At 38.1% G+C, this 14,930-nt stretch overlaps 1 protein-coding gene and 1 pseudogene across 9 annotated transcripts in view; one reads left to right on the top strand and one right to left on the bottom strand.

Moving 5' to 3' along the window:
• The window catches only part of PPP2R3A (protein phosphatase 2 regulatory subunit B''alpha), a 214,616-nt gene that overhangs the window by 40,066 nt on the left and 159,620 nt on the right, over positions 1–14,930 (top strand). For all 9 annotated transcript variants that reach the window (XM_073899719.1, XM_073899723.1, XM_073899703.1 and 6 more), the window contains one exon: positions 5,548–7,984. In XM_073899719.1, the coding sequence (XP_073755820.1) occupies positions 5,990–7,984 (1,995 nt within the window). In that variant the 5' untranslated portion in view covers positions 5,548–5,989. The remainder of the gene's footprint in view (positions 1–5,547; positions 7,985–14,930) is intronic.
• On the bottom strand, positions 3,137–3,811 carry LOC112831576 (U2 small nuclear ribonucleoprotein B'' pseudogene; annotated as a pseudogene).

The raw sequence follows: 14,930 nt of genomic DNA, 5'->3' as shown, positions 1-14,930 counted from the left end.
CTACATTCCTATTATCTGGAACTACACTGTAATATAGTGGCTACTAGCCACATGCGGCTTTTTAAGTTATAATTAATTAATTAGAATGGGCAAAAAATTTAAACAGCACTTCTCCAAAGAAGATATGGGGCTGGTCAGTAAGCACAAGAAAAGATGTTTGACATCATTAGACATTAAGAAAATGTAAGTTAAAACCACAATGAGATAACAGCACACACCTATTAGAATGGCTAAAATGGAAAATACTGACAATGCCAAATGCTGAAAAGGATGTGAAACCAACCATATCTCTTGTCCTGGCGGGAATGTAAAATGGTACAGTTACTCAGGTGAATAGTTTGGCAGTTTCTTATAAAGATATACTTAAGGGGTGCCTGGGTCACTCACTTGGTTAAGTGTCTGACTTTGGCTCAGGTCATGATCTCAGGGTTCTGGGATTAAGCCCTGTGTGGGGCTTCCCGCTCAGTGGAGTCTGCTTGTCCCTCTCTCTCTCCCTCTGTCCCTCCCCCAACTCATGCTCCCTGTCTGTCTCTCTAAAAAAATAAAATCTTAAACAAACAACAAAATATATATATATATAATTAACATACAACCCAAGACTTATATTTATGCTAGAGAAATGAAAACTATTTCACACAAAAACCTGTGCACCAGTATTCACAACAGCTTTATTTGTAATAGCCAGAAAATGGAGACAGCATAAATATCCTTGAACGAGTGAATGGGTGAACAAACTGTGGTATATCCACACAATGGAATACAACTCAGCAATAAAAAGTAATGAACTGTTGATACATGTGGTGAAGTGAATGCCTCAGAATCATTCTATTAAGTGAGAGAAGAAAATATCAAAAGTTTATATACTTTATGGTTCCATACATAAAACATTTTTGAAATAACAAAACTATAATGATGGAAAATAGATCCGTGATTGTCAGGGTTAGGATTAGGGTGACTGTAACTCTATAGTCACAGGGTATATAAAGTCATAGGGTAATAGGAGGGGTTTTGGGGGGTGATGGGGGACAGTTCTGTATCCTGATTGTGGTGGTAGTTATTATAGAAGGAAGGGAGGAAGGAAGGAGTGAGTGCAAGTAAAACTGGTGAAATCTGAATAAAGTCTGTAGTTCAGTTAATAGTACCAATGTCAATTCCTGGTTTTGCTCATTGTACTATGGTGATGTGATGTAGGATGTTATCTTTGGAGGAAACTGGGGGAAGAGTACACAGGAACTCTCTCTACCACTTTTGCAACTTCTGTGTGAGTCTAAAACAAATTCAAAATTTCAAAATTTTTTTTTACTGAAATAAATTCAGGCTTTTTTTTATTATGTTATATTAGTAATAAAATTAAAATTCAGCTCTTCAATTACACTAGCCAAATTTAAAGGGCTCAATAGCCTCATGTGGCTAATGGCAATCATATCAGAACAGATAGAGAATATTTCCATCAACACAGCATGTTTTATAGGGCAGCTGTGGTCTAAAAGCACATGTCTGTCTTTGGCCAGTGTTCTCTCTTCCTTGACTATTTCAAATTCTAATATCACACTAATACTTGTATTTTCTGTCATGTTACCTTATAAACTGCCTGTTTTGGTTATATCCAAGCTTAGAGAAATACTTCTTTAATTTCTCAAATTTCAGAGAAATAAAATAGTCTTTATGTTAATTTAGGAATTTATCACATGTTTTCATAGGTGTCTGGATATTTAAATTTTCTAACACTCATGTATTTTGCCTCTGCACCAGTTTTATCTCCTATATTATCAACGGTATTAGGATATAGTCCTAGTATCTCTCACATAGTTATCCTGATATACTTTCTTAGTAATATCCTTTATTTTTCTTTCCTTTTATCCTTACTGAAAAGTTCTTTCAAAATCTTGGATTTCTGAAAAGGTATATAGTTTTTCATGTTTGGTGCTATTTCTTCCCTGTCTTTTGCGCACCTTTTGGAAAGGTAATTCCTTCTATTGCCATGTTCTAGGATTTTGTCCCATAACACCTAGTTCCTCTTTGGCTTCTTTGCATTTTAAGTTAAGATTTACTGGGCACTTCCTTTAGTGTAAAACTTCTTTCTGCTTCATCTTCATCCTTCATGAGATCTAGGTTTTAGAGTTTTATATAAGCCACCATCTGAGATTTGAAGGTGAGGAAGTGGAGAATGACACAGTAACTCCAGATCCATTCATATAGCAACAAATTTAAGACAATGAAGGACAAGAAGAATGGGGGGGTGACCCACTGAGGAAAACCACAAAGAGAGAAATAAGAGAGAATTAAGATTTATATCTTCCTGGGTAGAAAAATCTGATATTAAAATGATACCAGTGTTTTTTCAAAGTAATTCATAAGTTTATTGCAATTGGAATCAAATTCCAATAGCATTTTTCTTAAAACTTGACTATTCAAAAAGTCATCTGGAAGACCATCAAAGAACATTTGGAGTGTAAAAAAAAAAAAATCATAATTAGGGATAAGGGAAGGAAAACCAGATAGTAAAACTTAATAAGACAACAGTAATTACAATAGGGTAGGACTGGCATAAAAACAGAGTAATCATTGGATCCAGAAGGCCAGGAAATGTACTCTAGCATAAGAATTCAACAAAAGAAAGGGTTCTTCATGAATTAATTGTGTATGTAGTCATTAAGTCTCTAATACCTAAGTGAGCAAAGGATATGAAGAGACAATGTACCAGAAAAGAAATATAACAAATAAGAAAAAAAAAAAAAAACAGTTTTCTAGCCTTGAAGAAATAAAAGTGAAAACAATAAAGTTCTGTTTCTCATTAAGGGGGGTAAAGATTTTTATTGTTAAAATGCCATTGCTATCAATGGTGTAGTGAAACTGATGCTCTCCTTTTCAGTCATAATCTCCTTCCTTTCATTGCTTTACTGCATCATCCTTTTTTTTTAAAGAATAAAAATAAAAGTTTATTATACAAAATTGAGGCCTTCATATTTCATAGTTCACTAAGGCTAAAGAAAGACTAGGTATTTTTTAAAATCATTCACAAAAATTTCACTTTCACTACCCTTCATCCCAACTATTAAAAAATGGCTTGACCAAATGTTATCAAAACAAACACTATAAGTAACACCAAGTCCTTTAAAGACAACTATCCCATATGTTATTTCTTGGCATAGGTGATCTTCATGGCATGGGATGGTGTGATTTTAAATCCCTGTAAAGCATCCCTGGCAGCTCCAGCCTGTCCGTCATTTTCAAATTCAACAAAAGCAATCTCATGACTCCCAGGTACCAAACATACTTCCTTGAAGCCAAGAAACTGATTTAAACAGCATGGATAACATTATCTCATTAGTCTCTTCTGGTAAATTATTGAGGAATAAAATATAGTTTGGAGGGTAATCAGGGACCTGAGGATTTGGTGTTGAATTTCCTTGGGTATTTGCTGCATTTGGTGTTCCCTGACCAGGCTTTTTGTTTGCAGTGGTTACAGTCTGTTCCACAGTTTTCACTTTTTTCTTTTCCTTCTTTTCTTTGTCAGCAAAAGTGCCACACATTTTAGATATTATATCAGAATCTGTTTTTGCATACTGGATTCACATTGGTTTACCATAAAATGGAAATCCTTGTAACTGTCTCAAGGCATTTGTGGATGAGCCCGCTTCCTTAAAAATAACAAAGGCTTGCCCCCTCATCTTCATGGTCTTTAAAACTACAGATCTACAACGTGGCCAAACTGAGAAAACAGGTCATACAGGGATCTCTTCAACTCTTCTTTTTTAATTTTGTCATTCATATTGTTGATGTAAGTTGTATGATTTGGTCTGCTATCCATGTTATCCTGTTCAGATTGCCTGAGGCCTACGCTGGTTCCCCACGAACTGATTGCTGCATCATTCTTGATTTAGTAGTATTGCACACCTATCGTTCAGCAAATCCTACTGGCTCTACCTTTGACATATATACAGTATCTAAACTTCTCCATTATTACTATCCTGGTCCGAGCCCCCAAGCCTTCTTGCCCGATTTATTGCAGTAGCCCGTAATTTGCCTCTCTGCTTTTTATCTTGATCCTTCACAGTCTCTTCTGAACACAGCAGCCGGAATTACCAGTTTAAAATATAAGTCTGATCATGTCATTCCTCTGCTCGGTTGCCCTCAGTTATTTCCCAGCTCACTCAGGATAAAGCCAAATTCATCGTAAATCTACAGATCCTGCATGATTTAAACTCCCACCTTTCCTTTCTGACCTCACCTCCCACACTGCCCCACTTGCTTTCTCTGTCCCAGTCACTTTAGCCTCCTTGTCTTTCTTATAGTACATCCCACCTCAGGGCCTTTGCACCTATGGCTATTGTGCCTGAGATGATTTAGCCCAAAATACCTCCTCAGCCTGTTCCCTTTATTCTTTCAGGTCTGTGTTCGAATGTCAGGGAGATCTTCCCTGACCTCCCCCCCTTTTTTTTAAGGTTTTATTTATTTGACAGAGACACAGTGAGAGAAGGAACACAAGCAGGGGGAGTGGGAGAGGGAAAAGCAGGCTTCCTGCAGAGCAAGGAGCCCAATGCGGGGCTTGATCCCAGGAGCCTGGGATCATGACCTGAGCCACCCAGACGCCCCCCCGACCTCCCTTTATAACACAGTCCCTCTCATTCTTTCTGAACCCCTGCCCTGCTTGATTTTTCTCCATAGCACATGTCACCATCTAAGTTATATGTTTACATGCATGTTGTTTTCCTTTATCCAACTAGATTATCAGCTCAATAAGAACAGAGACTTTATTTTATTCACTGCTGTATCCTTAGCACTTAACAAGTGCCTGGCACATAGTAGGCACTCAATATTTCTTGAGTGAGTAGATTGAACCTTTTTAGAAAGCAACTACAGCATGGTTTTAAGCCTTTTTTTTTTTTAAGTAAGAGGATGATTAAATTCTATCCACTTGGTAACGAGAGAGCTCTGCATGTGGTAGTATCTGAGAGAATAGGATCAAGAGCAGTAATGACAGTCATTTCTCTTAGTAAGAAAAGAGAAGATGATGGGATAATAATTTCCAAGTATAGAGGAAATTGTAGAATCAAGAACAAGCGCTATATGTTGGCAAACTTTTGAGAAGATTAAGTTGATGGAAGCAAAAGTTTGGTGCAGGGTAGTAGCACAAAATAAGGTTGTAGATGGATGGGAACAGAAGTTGAAAGTCTTGAAAATAAGTCAAAGGAGGTAGGATGCATGGTGTCTGATGGAGATCAGCACTGTGAATTCTTGAACTGTGAGGGCTTAAAAAAAAATCTCTGAATCTAAGCTTGTTGGTGTCATGTAAGGTAACAAGGAGGGTAGAGTAAGAAATACCAACTGGGAGGCAGTTGTAACAAGGCAAAGTTAAGGTAATAATACTCCAGGTAGTAAGAAGTGTAGGGTGTGATGATACAAAGACATAAATCAAAGATAAGCAGTAATGTGGCAAAGAATAAGGCTTGGTGACTAACTACATATGGGATGCAAAAAAAGAAATAAAAGGTTCTCTCAGGATTAAGAAATCATTTTTAAAATTGTTTTCTTTTTTCATTACAGGTTTCTCATTCACAAAAAAATGGATCATTTAATTCTTTGGAGGACTCAGTTATCACAGTACTTCTATACTGCCAACTGAGATTTGTGACAGTAAATTAATGACAATAAATTTCTGCATCAAAGAACTGCTGAAGAACTAAAAGAGGATTTTATATTATAAAAATCCTACAGTATCATGATATTACTAAATAAAACTAAAGAGCGCGATTATTAAATTATTAGACTTTCTAATACAAGCACACATGTGCAATAGCTACTGTATCCTGACAGTTACCAAACCTCAAATTTAAATGGTTTTTCTTTGTGGGAAAGGTCATTATATTTGCAAGAAACCACTGAACTTTGTCATCAAGTATATTTTCAGCAGAGTGTAAGTTAGTAGAATTTACTTGAAATAAGTTCTAGAAAATTCCAATTCACATCACTGAGTGGATTTGATATTATGGCAGCAACTTACAGACTTGTGGTCAGTACTGTGAACCACTACAGCAGTGTGGTGATAGACCGGCGTTTTGAGCAAGCTATACATTATTGCACTGGAACCTGCCACACCTTTACACATGGAGTTGACTGCATTGTGGTACATCATAGTGTTTGTGCAGACCTCTTGCACATCCCTGTGTCTCAGTTCAAAGATGCGGATCTGGACTCTATGTTTCTACCCCATGAAAATGGGTTTTCCTCAGCTGAGGGTGACTATCACCAGCAGGCCCTAACAGGCATACCCAGGGTTAAGAAAGGGTCTACCTTTCAGAACACCTGTAATTTAAAGGACATTGCAGGAGAAGCAATCAGTTTTGCCAGCGGGAAAATAAAAGAATTTTCCTTTGAAAAGCTCAAAAACTCTAACCATGCAGCCTACAAAAAGGGAAGAAAAGTTAAGTCTGACTCATTTAATAGGAGGTCAGTCGATTTTGACTTGCTCTGTGGCCATTATAACAATGATGGGAGCTCCCCATCCTTTGGTTTACTCCGGAGTGCCTCAGTTGAGGAAAAATCTTTGTCCCATAGAAACTCGCTTGATACAAACCTAACTTCAGTGCTTCTTCACAACTTCTCTGAAGAAGACCTGGTTACTCAGATTTTGGAAAAACATAAAATAGATAATTTTTCTTCTGGAACAGACATAAAAATGTGCTTGGACATCTTGCTGAAATGCTCTGAGGATTTGAAAAAATGTACAGATATCATAAAACAATGCATAAAGAAAAAGTCAGGGAGTAGCATCAATGAAGGAAATGGCAACGATGCAATTTCTAGCTCTGATGCTGTCTATGTGACTGTAATGACCAGGTTAGCATCCTATCTGAAAAAGCTACCATTTGAATTCATGCAGCCTGGGAATAATGAGGCTATAGATTTAACAGAACTGGTCAGTAATATGCCCAGTTTACAACTGACTCCCTTTTCCCCAGTATTTGGCACTGAACAGCCCCCTAAATATGAAGATGTTGTCCAGCTCTCAGCCCCTGACTCTGGACAGTTTCAAACTATAGCACTGCAAGATGACAAACACAGTTCTAAGAAAACAGACCCAGTAAAATCCATTCCAAACAACTCTACAAATCCCTTATATAACCCTGAGATAAATGATCCCAGAACTCTAAAAGATGCCCGGCTTCAATCACAGTCATTAACCATGAACTCTTTAGAAAATGTTTCTTCTGGTGACCTAATGGAAACCCTGTATATTGAAGAAGAGTCAGATGGAAAGAAAGCATTAGATAAAGGACAAATGACAGAGAATGGACCCAGTCAGAAGTTGTTAAAGGTAAATGAAGATAGAGCAGAATTTTTAGACTGTGGTACTCCTCTTAAAAAATGTCCTGCCTCAGTACAAAATGGAAGTGGTAAGATATTTGAGAAACCAATTGTTAACCTACCTGAGGAAGATCTTAAATCAAAAGTTCCTAAAGTTGAAGAGGGAGACCACAGAGATTTTATGAATTCTAACAGTCAGGAAGAGATAGATAAATTGTTAATGGATTTGGAATCATTTTCACAGAAAATGGAGACCTCTCTAAGGGAGCCACTTGCCAAAGGTAAAAGCTCTAACTCTGTAAATAGTCATAGTCCGTTGACTGCTCAGCTTCCTATAGATCTTGAGCCTAAATCTAAAGTCTCTTCACCCACCGAAAAAGTCTCCCCTTCTTGTCTAACAAGGATTATTGAAACCAATGGACACAAAATAGAGGAAGAGGATAGAGTCCTCTTACTGCGAATTCTAGAAAGCATTGAAGACTTTGCTCAAGAACTAGTTGAATGCAAATCAGGCAGAGGGAGCCTATCACAAGAAAAGGAAATGATGCAGATTCTACAAGAAACCTTGACAACTTCCTCCCAAGCCAATTTATCAGTCTGCAGAAGTCCTATTGGTGATAAAGCCAAAGATACTACTTCAGTGGTTTTGATTCAACAGACTCCAGAGGTGATCAAGGTAAGACCCAGCAATCTTGAGTCCTAAGAAGTATCCAAAGAAATGTTTTAATGTGTGCAAAACTTATAAAGAAAAACTATTTCTGTTGGTCATTTTATGTTCCACTAAAGTTCCTGCCTTAGACTTTTTTTTCACTCAGTTCAGTGAAAAAAAACAAAAGCAAGGGCTCTAGAGTCAGGCAGACTGGTTTCAACTGCCCTCCTCACATGTTTTATCTTCTTCCTAGTTCTGTGACTAGAGGAAAGTTACTTAGCCTTAATATCCTCACCTATATAATGGAAATAATAAGGATCAAGATAACTTATGTGAAATAAAAGCAAGGTTCCTCACACAATTAAGCATTTAATATTAGCCTCATCCTCCCCAGTCAATCAGTAGACCAGGCATTAATACATGCATGTGTAAACTATAAGGTGCAGTGTGGGGTACAAAAAAAAGAGAGGACGTGATTTCTTAAAGACCTTAAAATCTAGTTGGGGAAACCAAACTAACATACCGGAAGCAGTTCATGAACGTGTAGGCCCTTCTATGAAAGTATTTTTAGCGCAATAGGGTCTTCAAAGAAGGTAAAGACTAGTGTATGCGATATGCTTCTTCATGCAAGTGGGAATAAATACCAATCTAGGGTCAGAGGATAGTAGTATTTTCAAAAGGCTTTGACTCTACCTTGCTACTGATAGTTTTGCCTTAATAATCCCAGAAAGGCAGTTATCTTCCCACTTGTGTGTATGTCTTAGCACAATAGTTATTTCTTGTTCATTTTATATCTCTAACATGGGTTGGCGATAGGCTCTGCTCCACCTCACTCAGGGGCTCAGGGTGATAGGTGCTCCGTGTTCCTACAACTGCCCCATTGCTCCATCTGGAATATGGTTTATGAATTCACCAAGGAAGGGAAAGTAAGAGATGTTGCTTTTCACTGCCTTATTCCCACCTGTGACACACTTCCTTTGCACTCACGGTCCAGTGATTCCAGCCCCAAAGCTAGGAAACATAGGGAAGCACATAGAATATACTTGGTGAGCACTGTCTCTACCACATGAATGATGTACCATATATGTCAACACGTATGAATTCATACATAAAGCCAATTAACAAAACAAGTTGTAAAATAATATGAATTATTTAGAGATATGTACATTGTGCAAAAAGTATGAAGAAATACATGGATACACCAAATATAATGTCCAGAACAATGATTAATCCCCAGGGAAAGAAGAGAGGTGGAACTGAGGAAGGATGTACAGGGGACCTCAGCAGTGTTAGTAATTCGTAATTTCATAATCTGGTGGTGGATCATAAGTATTTTTCATATTATTTTTATGCCTTTTTGTATATCTTTAATATAGTCAATTTTTAAAAATTAGATATTAAGATGGCATATATGTGGGCAAGTTAAAGAGTAAGTTAGTGTTAATATTAACATACTCATTAATATTTTCATTTAAGGTATATTGTGATCAGATGAATAATTTTTACATTGTATTTATCTTGTGGCTGTGCTGTGCACATTTTTAATTACCAGTGACAAGTATTTAAGTTTAAAACTATACATACTTAAGGTTACAAAATGATGATTTGGGTCTAAATATTCTCAAACATTCACTGAGCATTTCTGTGAGTCTCCTCATTCATTGATTCACAGTTGGTAATAACTTTAGTTAATTTGGTCAATACTGGGGGCAAGAAACTGGAAATTAGTTACAAAAAGAAAAAAAAATGCTTTCACATACACAGGCAATATTGATGTGCTTAATATTTTATAAAGAAAATACAATACAGCAATCTCAAAATGTAATAACATAAGAACTAACTGTTCTTGTGAACTAAGACAATACACCTAAGACATTTAGGTGTATTGTCTCACTATTTTCCCCTCAATAACCTGTCTGCTCATTAAAAAAAAAAAAATGTTCAGGGACGCCTGGGTGGCTCAGTCGGTTAAGCGTCTGCCTTCAGCTCAGGTCATGATCTCAGGGTCTGGGATCGAGTCCCACATCGGGCTCCTTGCTTGGCGGAGAGCCTGCTTCTCCCTCTACCTGCTCTGCCTGCCGCTCCCCCTGCTTGTGCTCTCTCTCTCTGACAAAAAAATAAATAAAATCTTAAAAAAAAAAATGTTCACCTTTTCTGCTGACCTATTCCAACATCTAACAACCATTATAAGCAGAAACTTAGTGTAATATAGTGTTTTGGGAATTTTATTTAACCCTCCTCCCCCATTATTTTCTCTGAAAAAAGGGGAGAAAAATTCTTCTAAAGGAAATGAGCTGCAGAAAGTAGAAAATGTGAGCCTGAGGCCAAGAGTAAATCCTATGTAGCATCTCTCCTATGTCCCTGGCTGACAGCTCGTGAGCATGTCCCCCCTCTAACCTTCCCAATCTAAGTACGCCCAACTAAAAATCCCACACTGGGCTCTATTGCTTTCCAATTTTTTGACAAGTATGGACTGAGATCAAAATTGTATTAAAAGACTCGCCCATAGAGAGGGGAACCCTCTTACACTGTTGGTGGGAATGCAAACTGATGCAGCCACTCTGGAAAACAGTATGGAGATTCCTCAAAAAGTTAAAAACAGAACTACCCAGCAATTGCACTACCAAGTATTTATCCAAAGGATACAAAAAAAGTGATTCAAAAGGGCACATGCACCCTAATGTTTATAGCAGCAATGTCCACAATAGCCGAAATATGGAAAGAGCCCAGATGTCCATTGACAGATGAATGGATAAAGAAGAAGTGGTATATATATGTAATGGAGTTCTATTCAGCCATCAAAAAGAATGAAATCTTGCCGTTTGCAATGACGTGGATGGAACTGAAGGGAATTATGCTAAGCAAAATAAGTCAGAGAAAGACAAATACCGTATGATATCACTCATGTGCAATTTAAGAAACAAAACAGATGAACATAGGGGAAGGGAAGAAAAAATAAAATAAGATGAAAACAGAGAGGGAGGCAAGCCATAAAAGACTCTTAACTCTAGGAAACAAACTGAGGGTTGCTGGAGGGGAGGTAGGTGGAGGATAGGGTAACTGGATGAAGGGCATTAAGGAGAGCACTTGATGTAATGAGCACTGGGTGTTATATGCAACTGATGAACCATTAAATTCTCCTGAAACTAATAATACAGTATATGTTAACTAAATTGAATTTATTTTTTTAATAATTTTTTTTTTATTTATTTGAGAGAGATAGCAACAGAGATAGGGAGAGAGAGCATGAGCGGGGAGGGGAAGGAGAAGCAGGCTCCCCGCTGAGCAGGGAGCCCAATGCGGGGCTCGATCCCAGGACCCCAGGATCATGACCTGAGCCAAAGACAGGAGCTTAACCGACTGAGCCACCCAGGTGCCCCGACTAAATCGAATTTAAACACAAAATTTAAAAGAAGACTCTCCCATCACTCTTTTAAATAAGTCCCCTTATCATAGAATAGAATAGAATAAAATTTTTTTATTTTTTTTAAAGATATTATTTATTTATTTGACCAGGGAGAGCGCAGTGAGAGAGGAAACACAAGCAGAGGAGTGGGAGAGGGAGAAGCAGGCTTCCTGCGAAGCAGGGAGCCCAATGCAGGGCTCGATCCCAGGACCCTGAGATCATGACCTGAGCCGAAGGCAGATGCTTAACGACTGAGCCACCCAGGCGCCCCTAGAATAAAATTTTTTAAATAGAATAAAATTTAAAAAATTTTTTTACCCAGCGCCCCAGAGAAGAATAAAATTTGATGAGATTTCTTCTTGATAAAAGTTGAAAAAATGGGGGCGCCTGAGTGGCTCAGATGGTTAGGCGTCTGCCTTCGGCTCAGGTCATGGTCCCGGGGTCCTGGGATCGAGTCCCGCGTCAGGCTCCCTGCTCCTTGGGAGCCTGTTTCTCTCTCTCTCTCTCTCTCTCTCTCTCTCTGTCTTTCATGAATAAATAAAATTAAAATAAAGTTGAAAAAATAATTGTGAAAAGCTAATTTAAAGAGAAAGATAATGGGCGCCTGGGTGGCTCAGTTGGTTAAGCAACTGCCTTCAGCTCAGGTCATGATCCTGGAGTCCCGGGATCGAGTCCCGCATCAGGCTCCCTGCTCAGCAGGGAGTCTTCTTCTCCCTCTGACCCTGCCCCCTCTCGTGCTCTCTATCTCTCATTCTCTCTCTCTCTCAAATAAACAAAATCTTTAAAAAAAAAGAGAGAGAAAGGTAATATAAAATGTTTAATTCCTGAAGATACTTAATGCAAGAAAATAAAACCATTTTTCTTGACTCAGTTGCCTTCCTGCTTATTCTTTTTTTTTTAATCTTTCTTTGCTTCTTATGAAATTTTTTAAATCAGGAATTGGCAGATGTTTTCTATAAAGGGCCAGATATAAATATCTAAGGCTTTGCAAGGTCACAAGTTCTCTGTCACATAGTCTTCTTTGTATTTTTTTTTTTTAACAACGCTTTAATAATGTAAAACCAGGGGCGCCTGGGTGGCTCAGTTAGTTAAGTGTCTGCCTTCGGCTCTGGTCATGATCCCAGGGTCCTGGGATCGAGCCCCACATCAGGCTCCCTCCACAGTGGGGAGCCTGCTTCTCCCTTTCCCTCTGCTCTTCCCCCTGCTTGTGTTCTCTCTCTCTCTCTTTCAAATAAATAAATAAAATCTTAAAAAAAGAAAAAATGTAAAACTATTCTTAGCCCCAGCCTTAAAAAACAGGTAGTGGGCCACATTTGGCCCACAGAGTTTATTTTATCAATCCCTGTTTTAAGTAGAAAAGTGTAGTGAATGACAGAAAAAGCACGCCTTATTACCTACCACATACCTTTGTCAAATATTAACATTTTATCATATTTGCTTCATATCTTTATTTAGTATTTTTTTAATTATCATTATCATTGTTTTTAAAAAAAATCATCTCAGATGTAGTTGAAATCCCAGGGGTCCCTAACCTAGTATCCCTTCCCCTTTCCAGAAGTAACCACTGCCCTGAATTTGGTGTTTATCTCCTACAAGTTTTTATATAGTATTATGTGTCATGTTTTTATTTTTTTTAATTTTTATTTTCTTTTAATTTATTCATTTGAGACACAGAGATAGAGAGAGAGAGAGCATGAGCAGGGGGAGAGGCAGAGGGAGAGGGAGAAGCAGGCTCCCTGCTGAGCCAGGAGCCCCATGCGGGGCTTGATCCCAGGACCCTGGGATCATGACCTAAGCCGAAGGCAGATGTTTAACCATCTAAGCCACCCAGGCGCCCCCTGTGTTTTTATTCTTATAGTGAGGGAGTGAACAAAAAGTAGTAGGAAATAAAATTTGAGTGGTAGATTGGGGCCAACTTAAGAATGACCTGTATGGTATTCTAAACCTTTAGAGTGAGGAGCTAAAGAAGGTTTTTAAGTAGAGAAGTCCCACAGTATTTTTTTTTTAAGAATAATACATTTTTAAAAGGATAATAAATGTTAAATTAGGCTCTTTTTTTTTTTTCCAACCTTTTAGACAGTCAAATCTACCAGTTGTCCAAAACATTTCAATTAAAAGCTTTATGTAGTGGGGCATATAGGAAGTGCGTTGGTGACTGAGAAGAAAGATTGACTTGATGATAGTATGTGTTATTAGTATTTTAACATTGTTTCAAAATAATTTCTCAGGAGTTACCAGTATTTGTTGTCCCAGACATTTTTTTGTCCAGAAATAAAACTCAAACCTATATTGGGAGAGAGAATCAAATAGAAAATACTAGTATGATATTGAGAGATTGATATCTAGATACTGGTCTAGATCAGGAGTCAACAACCTGTTTCCCAAGGACTAAATCTGACCTGTGACTTGTGTTTGTAAATAGTTTTATTAGAACACAGCCACACCCATTTGTTTATATATGATCTGGCTGCTTTTGTCCTCCACCTACTAAGTTGAGTAGTTAGAGACCTTAAAGTCTGAAATATCTACTATCTGGCCATTTATAGAAAAAGTTTGTGGGCTCTTCAGCTAGATATTATTTGATGGTAGATCAGCAAAAGATTTTTGATGAGGTTCAGTGTGATATTTTGTTAAAGGCATTGGAAATCTTGGAAACATTAAATATCAACAGTAAAAACTACCAGTGATTGTCAACAGTCAAATAGAATACCCATAGAAATAGCAAAATAAATAAGCCCAGTATTTGGAAATTCTTCATCATGAGTTCTGATCATGGGTTTTGATCTTCATAGCTTCTCTTCCCTTCCCCCTGCCCCCAGTCATGACCCATCTCTGATTTTCCCACTTGAAACAGTTTCCTTTTCATCCCTTTCTCACTGTCAGGTTACTGATATCGTTGACTAGCGAATGAACTTTTAGTACATGCTTTCTTCACAAAGCCTCTAGGTGACATCAAACAACGCTTTAGGTTCTAGAATAGCTGAAGATGGGCCTGAAAATGAGTTGAATAAGAAGAGAACAGCCTGTGGAGGAGGGAAAGGGGGATGTGTGGGAGCATTCAGAGGTTTCATTATTTTGAATGAATGAATGACTGAAAACATGTTTTGACATAAATAATACAGTTTTTTTTAAACATTTTATTTATTTGAGAGGGAGAGAATGAGAGGTAGAGAGCACAAGAGGGAAGAGGGTCAGAGGGAGAAGCAGACTCCCTGCTGAGCAGGGAGCCCAATGTGGGACTCAATCCCGGGACTCCAGGATCATGACCTGAGCCAGGATCATGACATGAAGGCAGTTGCTTAACCAACTGAGCCACCCAGGTGCCCAATAACACAGTTTTTAAAAAACACTTAGAAACTATACTGCTTTGGTAATTCACATTATAAATGATACCTTTTTTTTTAAGATTTTATTTATTTGTCAGAGAGAGAGAAAGCACAAGCAGGGGGAGCGGCAGGCAGAGGGAGAAGCAGGCTCCCCGCTGAGCAGGAGGACCGATGTGGGACTTGATCCCAGGACCCTGGGATCGAGGACCGATGTGGGACTTGATCCCAGGACCCTGGGATC

This window comes from Callorhinus ursinus, unplaced genomic scaffold (genome assembly GCF_003265705.2).
Source record: "Callorhinus ursinus isolate GAN/ISIS: 27379988/994484 unplaced genomic scaffold, GSC_fseal_2.0 scaffold1, whole genome shotgun sequence".
NCBI lineage: Eukaryota > Metazoa > Chordata > Mammalia > Carnivora > Otariidae > Callorhinus > Callorhinus ursinus.
The sequence above is the reverse complement of the archived record's forward strand: the minus strand, read 5'-3'. Positions and strand labels throughout refer to the sequence as shown.